The sequence below is a fragment of the Panthera tigris genome, chromosome E2, assembly GCF_018350195.1.
Source record: "Panthera tigris isolate Pti1 chromosome E2, P.tigris_Pti1_mat1.1, whole genome shotgun sequence".
In the NCBI taxonomy this organism is placed as follows: Eukaryota; Metazoa; Chordata; class Mammalia; order Carnivora; family Felidae; genus Panthera; species Panthera tigris.
This window is the reverse complement of record NC_056674.1, coordinates 48,785,001-48,800,843: the sequence shown is the minus strand read 5'-3', so window position 1 is coordinate 48,800,843 and position 15,843 is coordinate 48,785,001. Positions and strand designations below refer to the sequence as shown.

Here is a 15,843-nt window from a genome sequence, read left to right as displayed (position 1 = left end):
AGGGAGATAGAGACCCCCAAGCAGGCTCTGCGCTGACAGCACACCTCGGGGCTCAGTCCCGGTGAGATCATGACCTAAGCCAAAATCAAGAGTCGTACGCTTAACCGACTGAGCTACCCAGGCACACCTAATTAAAGTCAGTTATCATATTTTATGAATAAGTACAAAAACAAGTTTTTATATTAGTGTCAATGCCTATTAAATTCTACAGTGGAATTAGTAGTTCCCTAGAAAACTTTTTCTTTCTGAAGTGATTGATGCTAGTTGTGGCTGCTTGACTTGTTAATATTTACTATTTATTGCCTTATCTCTATCCGTGAATAGAGAGAACCTTTTTATTTTGAAAATGGCATCTTTTAGGACCTGCTTTGGTGATATTTCATAGAAGGTGCACAGAATTCCCTTCCTTTGAACAGTTTGGAATGCTATGGAAACTCAAATGAAATGGTATTGTCTTACAATTGTATCTTTTTTAAAGGCACGAACAAGGAAACTAAATATGTGTATTGCCGTTATGTAACATTAAGCATAACCTAGCTTACTTTTTAAATTATGGAATAGAAAGTTCATTTTACTTCTGGTACATGTACCTGGTTTTGCAGAGCACATATAGTCATGGGACTATATATATAATTTCTATTTTTTAAAAAACTTTCTATTTTAAATGATATACTTGCAAGATTATAGGCTCCCAAGAAGTTACATAGAGGTCCTATGTACCCATGACCTCACTTCACCTAGTGGTGGCATAAGACTAGTTTTTAAATCATTTGATGGACCTTCTTTGTCCTCTTTAAAAATTTTTTTCTTAATATGTATTTATTTTTGAGAGAGAGACAGAGACAGAGACAGACAGTGATCGGGGTAGGGGAGCAGAGAGAGGGAATCACAGAATCAGAAGCATGCTCCAGGCTCTGAGTTGTCAGCACAGAGCCTGATGCGGGGCTCAAACTCACAAACTGCAAAGTCATGACCTGATCCACAGTTGGATGCTTAACCGACTGAACCACCCAGGTGCCCCTGCCCTCTTTAATAAGTCTGTTTTGTTTTGTGTTGTTTTTTTAAGATATCTAACTTTAGAAAGGACACTTGTATTGTGCCTGATTTTCTTTAGCTTTCAGAATTATGAAGTGTTCTGTAAGGATCCTGATGTCCCTATAGCTTTGTTTCTTTAGTACTTTATTCTCCCCTGTCCCTATTTTCAGATCAAACCATTGATTACGAAGAGGTTATGTCTCATCTCCTTTTCTGGTATATTTCTCCCCAGCTATCTAAAAGATATATAAGCCCCATTTTCCTTCTTAAATTGAAGAAGCATATTCAGTTAAATATTCACATTTCTTGTTTTGAGTTTATTTTGGTGGTGTTTGAAAACTTGAGTTGTTTTTTTTTTAACTTTGTCTTTTTCTTCCCCCTTTTAGCCTGAAAATGAGATTTCTTCAGACTGCAATCATGTAAGTATGGATTTTCCAGAGTTCACTGTATATGCTTTATATGTGTGACAGGTTCAGGATGCTTTTCCTGTTATTCTGAGAAATATTATGTCTTCTTAGATTGCCTCCATCTTAACCACGATGATCGGCCTTATTTAAGGATCATGGTAAATCTGCAAATATCCTTCCATTCTAGAAACCAGCAGGTTTTGTCAAATAATATTTATGTACTTAAGTTTAAATTTTACTTCAGTTATAGCTACCATATGAAAATAATTGTTTCTCTGCTTATCAAGTTTACAACTTTAGAATTCCATATTTTAAAGTTGTTTTATTCAGTCATAATACAGTCACATACTATGTACCGTACACTGTGATAGAAACTACAGGCACCTACAAGTGAACACCTTGAAGACGGAGGCCTGTATTAGAGTTAGCGGAAAGAAAAGTGAATTTTGCTCAGGGGGGATTGATGTCAGGAAAGACTTAAAAGTGGAAATGAGACTTGAGTTGGGTCTTAAAAGAGGAGTGAGTAGTCCTGTATCTGACAGTGCTGGAAGAAATCACTGTCACAGTGTAGAAGGCAGTTTGGAGGGCAGATGTAAGAGCAGAGAAGCAGGCTAGCTGCTTAGATTGACTGCTTATTCTAAAGAATGTGTAGATAGGTCAGAGATTCAAAGTAAAAATAAAACCACAGGAGTACTAGAAGAAAACATGAACACGAGGAAGGTGTTTTAAAACATGACAGAACATTAAGAACTATATTTGTAAAAAAAGATTGGTAAATTTGATTGCATTAAACAAACTCAAAAGATTTTATTTTTCCTTCAAAAATGTTAGGTATATTATGAAAAAGTATTTGCAACACCGATAAAAAGGCCTATATTCTTTAATAGAAAGCGCTGTTAATAGACACAGGCAACAGATATTTATATACTATTCACAGGTAAAGAAAAAGATGTCCAGTAAATAATGAAAAAGTTGATTCTCTCTTATAGTTAAAAGTGTGAAAATTAAAAGACAAATAAGTGCATTGTTTTCACCCATCTGATTAGCAAATATAAAAAAATTAATAAGTACACAGTATTGATGGGAATATGGGGATTTAAGCTCTCTAGCCCACTAATCAGCAAACTGCTACCCATTGGCCAAATCCAAACCACTGTTACACATAAAGTTTTATGGGAATGCTCCCACGCACATTCAGTTACATATACTGTCTTTGGTTGCCTTCCACGCCATAATGGAAAGGTTGAGTAGTTTCTACAAAGACTTTAGGTCCCTTGAAGTATAAAAGAAAAAGTGGCTAAATACCTCTCTAGCCTATGGATAGGACTATAAATATGAAAAACTTCTTTATAAAGCAGTCAACTTAAAACGTGTATATTCTTTGGCCTAGCATTTTTACTTCGAAGAATTTGTGTATAGTTACACTTAAAAGAATGGATTCAGATGTGTCTATAAGATAGTATTTGTTGTGGCATTATTTATAAAGCATAAGATTGGGAATAAAATATCTGCCATAGGGGAAATCCCAGAAAGCAGCTTATCTGTGCCCTAGAACCCCAAAAGGTTTTGGGGGTTAGGAAGGATTTGACACTACTGAATAGGGGCCAAATAGTATACAGAAAACAGGAGAATTGACGTCCTTATAAAAAGAGAAGATTAGGACATAGACACAGAGGGAAGACCATGTGAAGATACAAAAAGATGATGGCCATCTACAAGCCAAGGAGAGAAGTCTCAGAAGAAATCAGTACTGCCAACACCTTGATCTCAGACCTCCAGACTCCAGAGTTGTGAGAAAATAAATCACTGTTGTTTAAGACACCAAGTCTGTGGTATTTTGATGGCAGTACTAGCAAAGTAATCCACTTTTGGGTCAGAATAGGATGCATTATAATTTTTCCCATTAAAGTTAATGGAACAAATTTTAAAAATTAAACAACTTTCCACCTAATAGGGAGTTCTGGAATGAGTTAGTGTTGTCAAGCAAGAGATAAGATTAGTTATGAACAGTTTTTAGGCCAATGCATTTGAAAATGTTTACCCAGTGGGCAAATTCCTAAAAAAACAAACTTAACCAAAACTAACACAGGAAGAAGTAGAAAATCTGAGTAACCTGTATTTACTTTGAAAAAATGAATCTGGAGGTAAAAATCTTCCCATAAAGAAAACTCCAGGACCAGATGGATTTATTGTTTTGTTTTTGTTTTGTGTTTTTAAATAAACATTTAAGGAAAAAATAATACCAGTCAGTAATTAGAGATTACAATCACACCTGTCAGAATGGCTGTTATCAAAAAGACTACAAATACCAGGTGCTGGTGAGGATGTGGAGCAAAGGGAATCCCCATGCACTGTTGGGGGGAATGTAAATTGGTGCAGTCACTATGGAAAATAGCATAGAGCTCCTCAAAAAATTAAAAATAGAGCCATCATACGATCCAGAAATTCACTTTTGGGTGTTTATTCCAAGAAAATGAAAACACTGACTTGAAAAGATACGTGTACCTTCATGTTCATTACGGCATTACAGTAGCCAAGACATGGAAACAACTTAAGTGTCCATTGATGGATGAATGAATAAAGAAAATGTGATATATATACAGTGGACTATTATTCAGCTATAAAAAAGTATGAAATCTTGCCATTTGTGACAACATGGTGGGACCTTTGAAAGGCATTATGCTGAAGTGAAATAATGCTAAACATTATGGGTTTTTTTTGTTGTGGTTTTTTTTTTTTTTAACGTTATGTTAAAGTGAAACCCAGTGGGGCGCCTGGATGGCGCAGTCGGTTAAGCGTCCGACTTCAGCCAGGTCACGATCTCGCGGTCCGTGAGTTCGAGCCCCGCGTCAGGCTCTGGGCTGATGGCTCGGAGCCTGGAGCCTGTTTCCGATTCTGTGTCTCCCTCTCTCTCTGCCCCTCCCCCGTTCATGCTCTGTCTCTCTCTGTCTCAAAAATAAATAAAAAACGTTGAAAAAAAAAATTTAAAAAAAATAAAAAAATAAAAAAAAATAAAGTGAAACCCAGTGAGCTCTGCTGAGTGCCTGGCGAGGCCTCCTGTCCCTGCCTCTTCTTTCCTGCTGGAGGTGGGGATCAGGCCAGGCAGGCTAGTTGTGGGTGTTTGGGACAGGGGCTGTCTTTTAAATTTTTATATTGTTGGGGTGCCTGGGTGGCTCAGTCAGTTAAGCATCCAGCTTTGGCTAGGGTCATGATCTCACGGTTTGTGGGTTTGAGCCCCATGTTGGGCTCTGTGCTGACAGCTCAGAGCCTGGATCTTGCTTAGGGTTCTGTGTCTCCTTCTCTCTCTGCTCCTCCCCCGCTCGTGCGCTATCTCTGTCTCAAATATTAAATTTTTTCTTAAATTTTATATTGTTGTTTTTATTATTTGTAATTTGAACCCAGGGACTTGCACAGTTGTCGTCTTCCACCCAGAGGAGGAAGACCCGGGCGCTGCCTTCCCTCTTGTTGGCGGGGAGTTGGGGGACCTGGCACCTCAGCAGCCACCAAGACTGAGAGTCCATCCTGGCCTGGGCCAGAGCCGGGGAACTGGTACCCCCCCAAACCCACCTGGACTCTGTGACCTCTGGGAGCCAAGCCGGCTCCTGTGTCAGCCCTCAGGGTCTCGCTTTCCAGACCCTGCCCCACAAGGCCTACTGGCCTCTGGACTGTTCCTGCAGGAGCCCCACCCTCCCCCAAGGGCTGTCTGCAAAGGCCTGTAGCCCCAGTAGTGCCCTGACCCCTTCTCCTCCACCCTTGGGCAGGGATAGAGTAAATGTTTGTATGGATTTCTTTTAAAAAAAGAACAAAAACAAAAACACTGGATGCTCCCTCTTCTGTGCTGAATCTAAATAAATTTAAAAATTAAATAAACTAAGCTCATAGTTACAGAGAACAGATTGGTGGTGGTTAGGGGAGTGGGACAAAGGATGAGAGAAATGAGTGAACTGTTTTTTGGTGGTTCAGTTTGTTTTTCTTTTTAATTTAAGTGACTTTTAAAATAGAAATTATGCCATAAGATAAAATACAACATAACTATTGGATGGATAAATTTGAGATAAGCCATTTAAAAAAAAAAAGGAAAAAGGAAGGGTACCTGCCTGGCTCAGTTGGAAGAGCATGCGACTCTTGATCTCCAAATTCGTGAGTTCGAGCCCCACATTGAGTGTAGAGATTACTTAGATACATAAATCTTTAAAAAAGGAAAAAAAAAGAAAAATGGGTAAGATAGTTGAACATCCATTTCCTAAAGATGATGGTTGAATGACCTATAAATACATGAAAAGGTACTCAACCTCATTAGTAATCAGGGAAATGGAAATTAAAACCTCAGTGATTCACCATTAGATAAATTGCCAGAATTGTAAAGACGGATGGTATCAGTACCAAGGATTGATGTGACTATGGAATAAGGAAATTTTCATGCATCGATAGTGATAATGTAAATTAGTATAACTACTTTTGAAGCTGCTTAGCATTTACGTACTAAAGCTGAACATAAGCATAATACATGATACAACCATTTCACTTCCAGATATTTATTAACTCAACAGGAATGTTTGTGTGTCATTTCAAGAATGTTTATAGCAGCTTATTTTAATAGTCCTGTGAGTGAAAGGTTAATAAAACCCTTTCCCTTTCCTCGTGAGAATTTGAATTCTACTCACTATGTAACTCAGATCTCTGGTGGTCTGGTAGTAGTAAAATACTGACTAAGCTTTAAGGCAGTATAGGTCATGATGAAAATGATCCTAAATGGTACATTCTGTTTGGACCCGAAAGAACTGTAAGTGAATTGTAATTACTCGATAGGGGTGCCGTACTTGGGGCTTCCCTGAAGCGGTGACTCATACCTGAGTGTGTCCCTTGCAGAGACCCTGAAAACTTTGCCCAGAGGGTTGTTATAAGAGATAGTGGTTCCCACGGGGCATGAGTCTTCTAAGCCAAGGCTCCTCCCTGTGCCCGTTGCGAGTCTTTTCTTCTCACACCTGAGCTGTTAATCTGGAGAGAACACACAGATGACTAAGCAGACTGCCGCCAGGGTTTCCCTGGCGCAATTGATGACAGTGTGTGGTTCCTGTCTGGTTCCTGTCCTGTCACCTGTGTTCTCTGGTGACAGTGTGTGGTTCCTGTCTTTTATCTAGCCTACTCCTTTCCACAGAACTCCATGCTCCCAACTGCTGACTTCACATTTTTACTCTGCCTCATAGTCCTTTCTAGAACCAAACTCTCTACTTTTCCAGTTAGAGATTGGGGATTAATTGGTAATGACCATGGAGAAAAATAGGCCCATGAAATAAATGACTGTTAACTCTGTGACAGACTATAAGTGGAAGGAATGAAATAATAATGTTCTATATAGCTCAGCATGTATACTTTTGTATAGCATCACTAATGTAAATACTCACCATCTGACATTATGATTTAACTATACTGGGAGAATTGGGATCAGGAAGAAGTATATAGAAGTTCATTCCTTGTCTTTTACCATATAAAGTTTTATAGAATACTACAGAATATCTAAAACTAACAAATCAAGAAATAGCAGTTAATTAGGTAGTTTAAAATTGTAGAGGTACTTTCTGTAAAAAAAAAAAAAATCAGCAAAAGGAATTTGAAATATTTGTCTCTGGGGAGTTGGTAGGACTTCAGAAAAGGACTTGTCCGGAAACTGCTTGTTTTGATTTTTTAACTACTTATTCAACTAAACAAGATGTAAAAGTTGTAAGATGAATGGAAGAGGAAGTGGATAAAATGAGCTATACTTTTCAAGGAGCTTGGCTGTGAAGGAAGCTTTTTGCTTCACCCTCCATACCCAAAACTTGTCATTATCCCAAATACCTCAGATACATCGCATCTTCTCCCAGCCAGCAGTACATGGCTTTTAACTGGTCTGCTAACCTCCCCTCGTCTTGCCCTTCTCTGCACTGTGACCAGAGTTAAGCTTTTGAGTTCTCTGGTTAAAATTGTTGATTAGCTTCCCATTTCTAGTAAGGTAAAATACGCATTCTTTAATGTGAGCTCTAATACACAGTGTGATCTGACCCCTGCCTGCCACCTGCCAGCCCCAGCTTTCATCCCTCAACTGCAGCCGTTCTGAACTGTGGATGTCCCCAGAAGTTATTATTGCGCTCTCTGTGCTCTCTAGCTTTGTACTCCTAGAACCTCAATCTCCCACCTGACAAAATTCCTTCTTATTCTTGGGGATCAAGCCCAGTATAACTTGGTCTTTGCTTCCCACACCTGCCCTTCCTCCACATTCACTGAGCTGTATTCTTCCTTTGTATTCCCATAATATCTTCTGCATGCATCTGGTATCAGATTTATCACTATATATATATATATATATATATATATATATATATATATATATATATATATATTTATTTTCTTCTCAGTCTGACTCTTTCAAATCTTTTGGCTCCTGTGGTTGAGCTCCTTGAATGCCGAGACGGTGGCTTTTTTCCTTCATTCTTCTCAATTTTGTCACCTAGCTGGATTCCAGATTATAGCAGTTACTCAATATGTGTCTCGGTGAGGGAGATGGGTATGTAGATGAATTAAAAGTGAACATCTTATGTTTAAGAAAGTTGAAGCTGAAATGCATTCTGCTAACTGATAGCACTTATTGTCAGTTGCACTTATTTTTCTTAGTTGATTATAACCACTCAGGAGAGGACATTTGTCAAGTATGGTATGAGTAATCCACTGTCAGTAATGAAGTGTGCAATGTGTGTTTTCTAGAGGAAAAGATACTGGTGGCTTCGTGTGCTAAATTCCCTTTCTACTTAGAGTAATAATCATTACTAGGTCATGTTAAAAATAAAAGAGCAGGGGGTGCCTGGGTGGTTCATTTGGTTAAATGACTCTTGATTTTGGCTCAGGTCCTTATCTCACGATTCGTGGGTTCATGCCCCAAGGAGGGCTCTGTGCTGACAGGGTGGAACCTGCTTGGGATTCTCTCCATCCCACCCCCCCATCTCTCTCTGCCCCTCCCCCCTCAAATAAATAAACTTTTTTTTCTAAATGTTTGTTTCTTTTTGAAAGAGAGAGCACGAGTAAGGGAGGGGCAGAGAGAGAGGGGGGTGGGGACAGAGGATCCAAAAGTGGGTTTCGTGCTGACAGTAGCAAGTCCCTTGTGGGGATTGAACTCAATCTCATTGAACCATGAGATCATGATGTAAGCCAGAGTCGTGCTCAACTGACAGAGCCACCCAGGTGCCCCAATAAATAAACTTTAAAATATAAAAGAGCAGGAAATAGATTAATGGTTGCCAAAGAATGGGAGCAGGAAGGATGAGGAGTGACAAAGTGAGTGTAGGGTTTCTGTTTGGGGTGATGAGCGTGTCCTAGAATTAGAAAATGGTGATGTTGTACCACCTCTGAATACACTGAAAACCACTGAATTGTACACTTTAAAGTGGTGGCTTTTATAGTATGTGAATTCTTTCTCAAAGTAAAAGAAAGAAAAATAAAGGATGAGGGGTGCCAAATTAAAAGTTAAAGACATTTCAGAAGATCTAAGTGATTATTTAAATGGCTTTGATAAAAAATCAGTTTCTAGCCCATCATGGGACATCTGAGTTTGCATAAAAGTAAGGAAGCAATCTGTGGTTTGTATTTTATAATTTTTCTGTCATTTCTTGCTGTTTACTCTAAATCCTTGAGCTATCAGACAGCTTTTCTTGCTTGCTTGTTCCTTCCTTCCTTCCTTCCTTCCTTCCTTCCTTCCTTCCTTCCTTCCTTCCTTCCTCTCTCTCTTTCTGTTTTCTTCTTTTTCTCTCTCTCTCTTTCTCTCATTCTTTCTTTCCCTCTTTCTCATTCTTTCTTTCTTTCTTTCTGAAAGAAATGGCATTGAGTCGGCTACAAGTCACTCAATAAGGAGGGAAATTTTTAATCTATCTTTGGTTAGATATACATACAGAATATTAGAATGTTCTTAATTTTAAAAGAAGAATGTTGCTTTAATTTTAAAATATAAAGTTTAATGACCAAGTAGTATGGACTGAATTAATAGATAATTGTAAAATGTGTTTGTCTAAATTCTGACCTTGTCTTTTGATTCACTGGATTCATCTTTGCTTGTGAGGAACCAGGAGGCCCAAGATTTCTTCAGTTAGAGCTAAGCTTCTGTTATACCCCTTCTCAGTTTGGCCTCATATGTCCTGTTGTTTGAACTTGTCACTCATAATGGTATAAGTTTGTTCTTTTGTATATCTATTAAACAAATATTTGTTGATACCTGTGTGTTCCATCATTCCCTCTTCAGGGCACTGGGCATACACTGTGCTGAACAAGGCAGAAGTTCGTCCTCTTAGAGATTTTGTTATAGATGGTGGCCAGATTCTACTCCTTTTTTTTTCTAAAAACTCACTTATTGATGAGAGTCGAGAGATTAGAGCTTTTTGCTGGCTTTTTTTTTTTTTTTTTTTTTTTTTGCGAGAAGAGGAGCAGAAATCCCACTCATTTTTCATGTTTTACTTATTCACAAAATTTTCTTTAGTATTCCTATACAGAATGAACTGCTTATTTCTGTATTGTTCCTAACACAGGTTATATAAGACTGTTCTCCTTCTAAAAAGCAGATCTGGTCATGTCATTCCCTTTCCCTTTAGTGACTCCCTGTTATTCTCAGGTTGGAGCTCAGACATAGCTTATTAGGGGTTTATGATCTGGCCTTGGGCTGCCTCTCCAGAGTCAGTCTTCCATTGGACTCGCGTTCCTCTGGCATGCCCTGCATCACTTTCAGCGAGCTTCTGTGCATCCTGTTTCGTTTACCTAATAAAATAGTCTTCTCCTTACCCCTTTACTATGGCTAACTGCTTGTGTTTCAGGTTTTGTCTTAGATAGCACTTTCTATGGCAAACTTTACTGGACCAAATGCCCCAACGCAGTCTCGGGTACTCCTTCCCTGTACTGTTGTGGTACGTTGTGTTGCTGTTAATCAAATACTTGCAGTACTTTGCCATTGACCATAGCCACCACTGGACAGTCTTTGTCTTTCTCCTCTTGTTTTAACTCCCAGCTCCTAAAACGGTACATACTCAGAACATTTTTTTCTATTTCCTGTAATAGCCTATGAAGACCTTGAGTTTAGACTTGTGTGGTAGATCATAAGTGCTAACCAGATGTTTGAGTGAATCAGTGAGTGATTGAGTGCATTGTTTAGTCTTGGAATATAGGAAAAAGACTTGTGAACTGCTTCTCCCTCCCCCAATCTCTCCATTTTCAGCATCCTACAAAGTCCCTGCTCTGTCTCTCCAGCTGAGCCTAGAATAAGGGCTCCTTTTGGCTACTTTTCAGAAAATGTATCATATATTGGAAAAATTTTAAGTAAAGCTGCAAAGCTAAGGTAATATTAAGCCCTCACCTGTGAACAGTAATGGCTTTAGATATTTTGCAGTTTAAAACATGTTAAAACAGTTGTGTAAAGTAGACCTTATGGTGTATATGTCAAGACAAGGGACAATTTTAAAGGAATAGAGATAGGAAAGGAATTTTAAAGGAATAAAGGAAACTAGATTCTGGGCATCTCTCCTTCATAAAACTGATCTATGAAAGCACCGTGGATTGTGAAATCTGCAACTAAAGCTACCAAATCTCAGCTTCAGGGTTATACTTTTAATAGGCTTAATAAAATTTAGCTTGTACAACTTTATTAATGTTTTCTCTGAAAACCTTACCAGAGATACTAATTGCAGTTTTTTCTTGACTTAAAAAAAACTGTTCTTAAGTGAAAAAATAAGTATGTCTGAGTGGTAATATTTTATTTTGTCTGCACATTTTTTTAAATGTTTATTTATTTTGAGTGAGAGGGTGAGCAGGGGAGGGGCAGAGAGAGAGGCAGACACAGAATCTGAAGCAAGCTCCAGGCTCTGACCTGTCAGCACAGAGCCCGACATGGGGCTTGAACTCTCAAGTCGAGCTGTGAGATCATGACCTGAGCTAAAGTGGGACCAACTGAGCCATCCAGGTGCCCTTGTCTGCACATTTTTTTTAAAGAGAGAGAGAGCATGTGTGCATGTGCCTACGTGAACCGGGGAGGCCCAGAGAAGAGAGACAGAAAACCCAGCAGGCTCTAAGCCATCAACACAGAGCCTGATGAGGGGCTCAGACTCACCAACTGTGAGATCATGACCTGAACCAAAAGTAAGAGTAGGACACTTAAGCAACTGAGCCACCCAGGTGCCCTCATTTTTTTTCCCTTTTATCTGTAAACAAAATGACATTTTTATCTTACTTTTCTTTTTCTTTTTTTTTTAAAGATTTAATTTTTTTAAGTCATCTCTACCCAACGTGGGCTCAAAGTCACAACCCCAAGACCAAGAGTTGCATGCTCTACTGACTGAGCCAGCTAGGCACCCCTCTTACTTTACTTTTCATTAACTGAATATGCTTTTATCTGACTCTGTGTAATGGACTTTTGTCACTTACGGTAACCACTGATGGAAAATTTCATACTATTTTAACTGCAGTGTTTTGTTTGTTTTTTTTCTCTTATACCTAGTTGTTGTGGAATTACAAGCTGAATCTAACTACAGACCCCAAATTTGAATCTGTGGCCAGAGAGGTTTGCAAATCTACCATATCAGAGGTAGGTTGTGACAGAATTTTGTGGGTATTTAATGGCTTAGAAGAGAAAATTACATCTGTTGACCAGACCAGTCATTAAGGGAGGAATAACTGACTCAGTTACTTTACTTTTCTTGGAATTCACAACTACATTGTCTGAGAGAGGCCACTGCAGTGGGGAGTATAACTAGCCTCCTGTATTCACCTACAGTTATAGTAGGACGCTATTGATTCAGACACATTGGAAATCAGGCTCCGTTGGTCCCCAGATGGAGGACACAACTGCCTCTGTCATCAGTGCTGCGGTCACACTTTTTACAATCTGCTGATGTCTGAAGCATATCAAAATGGTCTCCCCAAGAGGCTTATCAACGTTTCTGAGTTACACGTTTGGATCAATTGGACCACAGAGGCATATGCTTCAAATAATAGGAGTTAGCATTAAAAAGGTTTGTGGAAGGATTGTGTATGTTGTTTTAGTTAGATGTTGAGTATAAAAATAAAAATAATGAAAATAGTATAGCATTGTATGGGTGCTAATTGGGGAAACTTTTCAACTGTCTTGGTTCAACAGATGATATTAGTGAAAATTGTGGTATTGAAATTTTTATTTTATTTTTTGGAATCAGTGATAGGAATTTCAAAAAGCCAGAGATTTCTGCATACTGAAGTATAAGAATCACAAAGAACAGTTGCTGTTTTTCCACCTCAAGTTAATAATTGTACATTTTGCAACATCTAGATCTGCCCTCAAACTACCCTACTGATGACTCAATTCAGGACCACTTTCTTAGCTCTAAGAGTTCTTAGCAGGACCACCCTCTTCCAACCAGATAAGCCCTCAGCTTTGTTCCTCAATTACATCATTACGGGACCCTGTTTAGAATCTGTTTGCTTCCTCACACCTTCTAATACTGGATCTGATATGTTTTATTCTTTTAAAGCAGTTAGCCTTCTTCATAGTTACCTTGGGGCTTCAGAACAGAATAGCGTATCTTTGAAAACATTGGGCTTCGGCTTTAGTATTGCACACCTCATAGTCCCTTAGCTAGCTATATGGTTAGCTGTTTATACCACTTTGATTGCCTTGTGGAAATTTTGCCCAGAGTCTCTGCATATTCATCAGAATAATTTCACTCTTGGCTGGCTTATAAAAGATATATATACGTATAATTGGTTTTCTTATAATGGGTATGTAATAATGGTTCTCTTGTAACCTTTTGGGGTGTTGTGGTTTTGTCAAAGATTTCAAGTAAAAATCGGAATTTATCCTTCCCTAGGAGGGAGATTATACTGGAATCCGGAAAATTAAAATCAGGAAGAACCTAATTGCCAACAAAATGTTTTATTCTGCATCTCTCTCCTATCTTCTTTCTTGCAATCCTATTTGCAAGGAGAAAAACAGCATCACAAGAATACCTGCAAATTGCAAACCCAACTTATTTACTCTGTAGTTGAAGCAAATACTGCTTGCTTCCTGCTTTCCTCCTGCTTCATGTCAAAAACAGAGTGACAGCAGCATTTTTCTAATGGCACCTTATGAATCTGCTCCCCAGCCGCTTCAGAGTTTACTCCCATTCATAAATATGTTGATGATTTATTGCGGTTCTTGCTGTTAATCTTAGAAATTTTCCTTCTGTCTTATTAAACTTCTAGCCAATGGAATGGCTGAAGGAAAGCATAATCTTCTGAATCAAACACCATGCCCTATTGTAACTGGTGGTGAACTAAAATACAAATAGGTACTCAGTCTCTGTGCTTCAGTAAAATCTCAAGTGATTAAAGCTAAATACACATTTATTTTCTTATTGGGGCTCCAGTTCAAAATGTGCTCCTGGCTTTTCTTCAGATTTATAAACTTGATTGCCCAGTATAAGGGCTGTATTGAACTCTTGCACTTTATTCAGTTTTAAAACCCAGGTGTCTGCCACTGGTTTTGTGTTCTTACACAGGCTTTTCATTGGTTGAATTACAAATGCCTTCCTTTCACTTTTGAAACTTTTGTTTTACTCAAAACAAAACAAGCCTTTTTCCTGGAAATACATTCATGACCCTCTTTTTTAGGCATCTCCCAAAAAAAAACAAAAACAAAAAAAAAAAAAAAAAAAAAACAAAAAAACTCAGGGTTAAGTTGAAAGAGTTGCATTCATCTTGATTGTTGAAGGTCTCTGCTGCCTCTTGAAGCCAGAGTGAGACTATTTACTTAAATTCTCAAGTTTGCTTCTTTAAAAGTAAACAGTCTTCTGTCTTGAACAGAGTGTCTGACTTGATCTGGATTTGATAAAAGAATTAGACATGAAGAGACCTAGTGGGCTATAGGATGATGTGTGTGTGGTGTATTTGTTTTGCCCTCTATACATATTTATGATAAGTGTGATAGTAGAGAATGGTCTCTATTGGTTTCAAAAAACCAGTAAAACATTCTCTTCCCATTTATAGTAAAAATAAACATTTACATTTGGGCCCCTTACTCTTGTCAAAACTACCATTTTTGTTTGTTTTTAATTTCTTCAAATGCAGTAGGATTTTTGCAAACAACTTTCCCCATTTTATAATTCAAGCTTACAACCCTATAAGTAGATTTTACTCTTTTAGGACTGAATTTCAGCATTTTTTGGCTAGTTTGCTTCATTAGCACTTGTGGTTTGGGATGCACTTTGCAGGAACAGTAACCATGTGGAATTACTCTGTGCTTGATCCTCTAGAACATGTTGTCTAAACCACCCAAATTAGATTTGCAGTGGCCTTCCCCTTCTCAGACTTTTTGCCAGACTGCACTGAGCATCATTTTAAACATGTTTGTGTTCCAGACCACAGTGGCGAAGCTGGGACTCTACTAAAGTTCAAAAACACATGTCCAAATCCACAGTTAATTCAGAACACATTAATGTCATGTCAAGAAGTAATATTATGCCTTCCTGCCTCCCTCCTTTTGGCCATTAGTTTTCCCTGACAGTAATGGTTTGCTGTGTAGCTTGACTTGGGACATGGTACTAGACTTCACTTCTGCACCTGTTTTCCAGACCTGTTTCCCAGATTAATCTCACTGTCCATTGCCTTCTTTGCGTGGATAAAGGAACTTTTCAGTACAGCCATTCTGAAGCTGTAGATGTTAGAAGCTCTTTTTATTTATATCTCAATAAAGCTGAAATTGTAAAAATTTCTTGCAAAACACATTTCGCGGGTATTTCCTAGAGAGTACAACGATCTGAATATGCCCGCCACTATTTTCTTTAAAATAAATGTATTTCTAAGTGTTTTCCTCTTTTTCTCCCAAATACAGAGATGGGAAATCAATAAGAAAATATCACACATTCTCTCTTTTATAAAAGTTACATGATAGGAAAATAAAATACTTGTGTAAAACAGCCACTTTCTTTGGAGCAGATTAAAGAATGTGCTGATGAACCAGTTGGAAAAGGTTACTTGGTTTCCTGCTTGGTGGATCACCGAGGCAATATCACTGAATACCAGTGTCACCAATACATCACCAAGATGACGGCCATCATTTTCAGTGATTACCGTCTAATCTGTGGCTTCATGGATGACTGCAAAAATGACATCAACATTCTGAAATGTGGCAGTATTCGGCTTGGAGAAAAGGTATCTACTATACTGGCTTCACCAAAGGGGTCCTGCAAACTTGATGAATGTAAAGTGTTGTATAACTGGCACGGGAAAAATTTAGGGCTGGAGATGGCCTTGAAGTAGAGGTCCAGACAGCCCTCAGATCTAAGGCTCGTTAACCTGTGAATGTATTTCGTTTGTTTGTGTTTCAGTACTGTGTGGGGAAGCAGAGGAATTAATATCAGCCAAGAGTAGTGTCATCTTC

At 38.5% G+C, this 15,843-nt stretch overlaps 1 protein-coding gene across 4 annotated transcripts in view; it reads left to right on the top strand.

The window, feature by feature from the left end:
• GLG1 (golgi glycoprotein 1) overlaps positions 1 to 15,843 on the top strand; it is a 147,695-nt gene that overhangs the window by 85,732 nt on the left and 46,120 nt on the right. For all 4 annotated transcript variants that reach the window (XR_006211929.1, XR_006211930.1, XM_042969590.1 and 1 more), the window contains exons 2-4: positions 1,422 to 1,454; positions 11,947 to 12,033; positions 15,399 to 15,614. Coding sequence is in view for 2 of the 4 variants with exons in the window: in XM_042969590.1 (XP_042825524.1) it covers positions 1,422 to 1,454; positions 11,947 to 12,033; positions 15,399 to 15,614 (336 nt within the window). In the remaining 2 variants the exon portion in view is untranslated. The remainder of the gene's footprint in view (positions 1 to 1,421; positions 1,455 to 11,946; positions 12,034 to 15,398; positions 15,615 to 15,843) is intronic.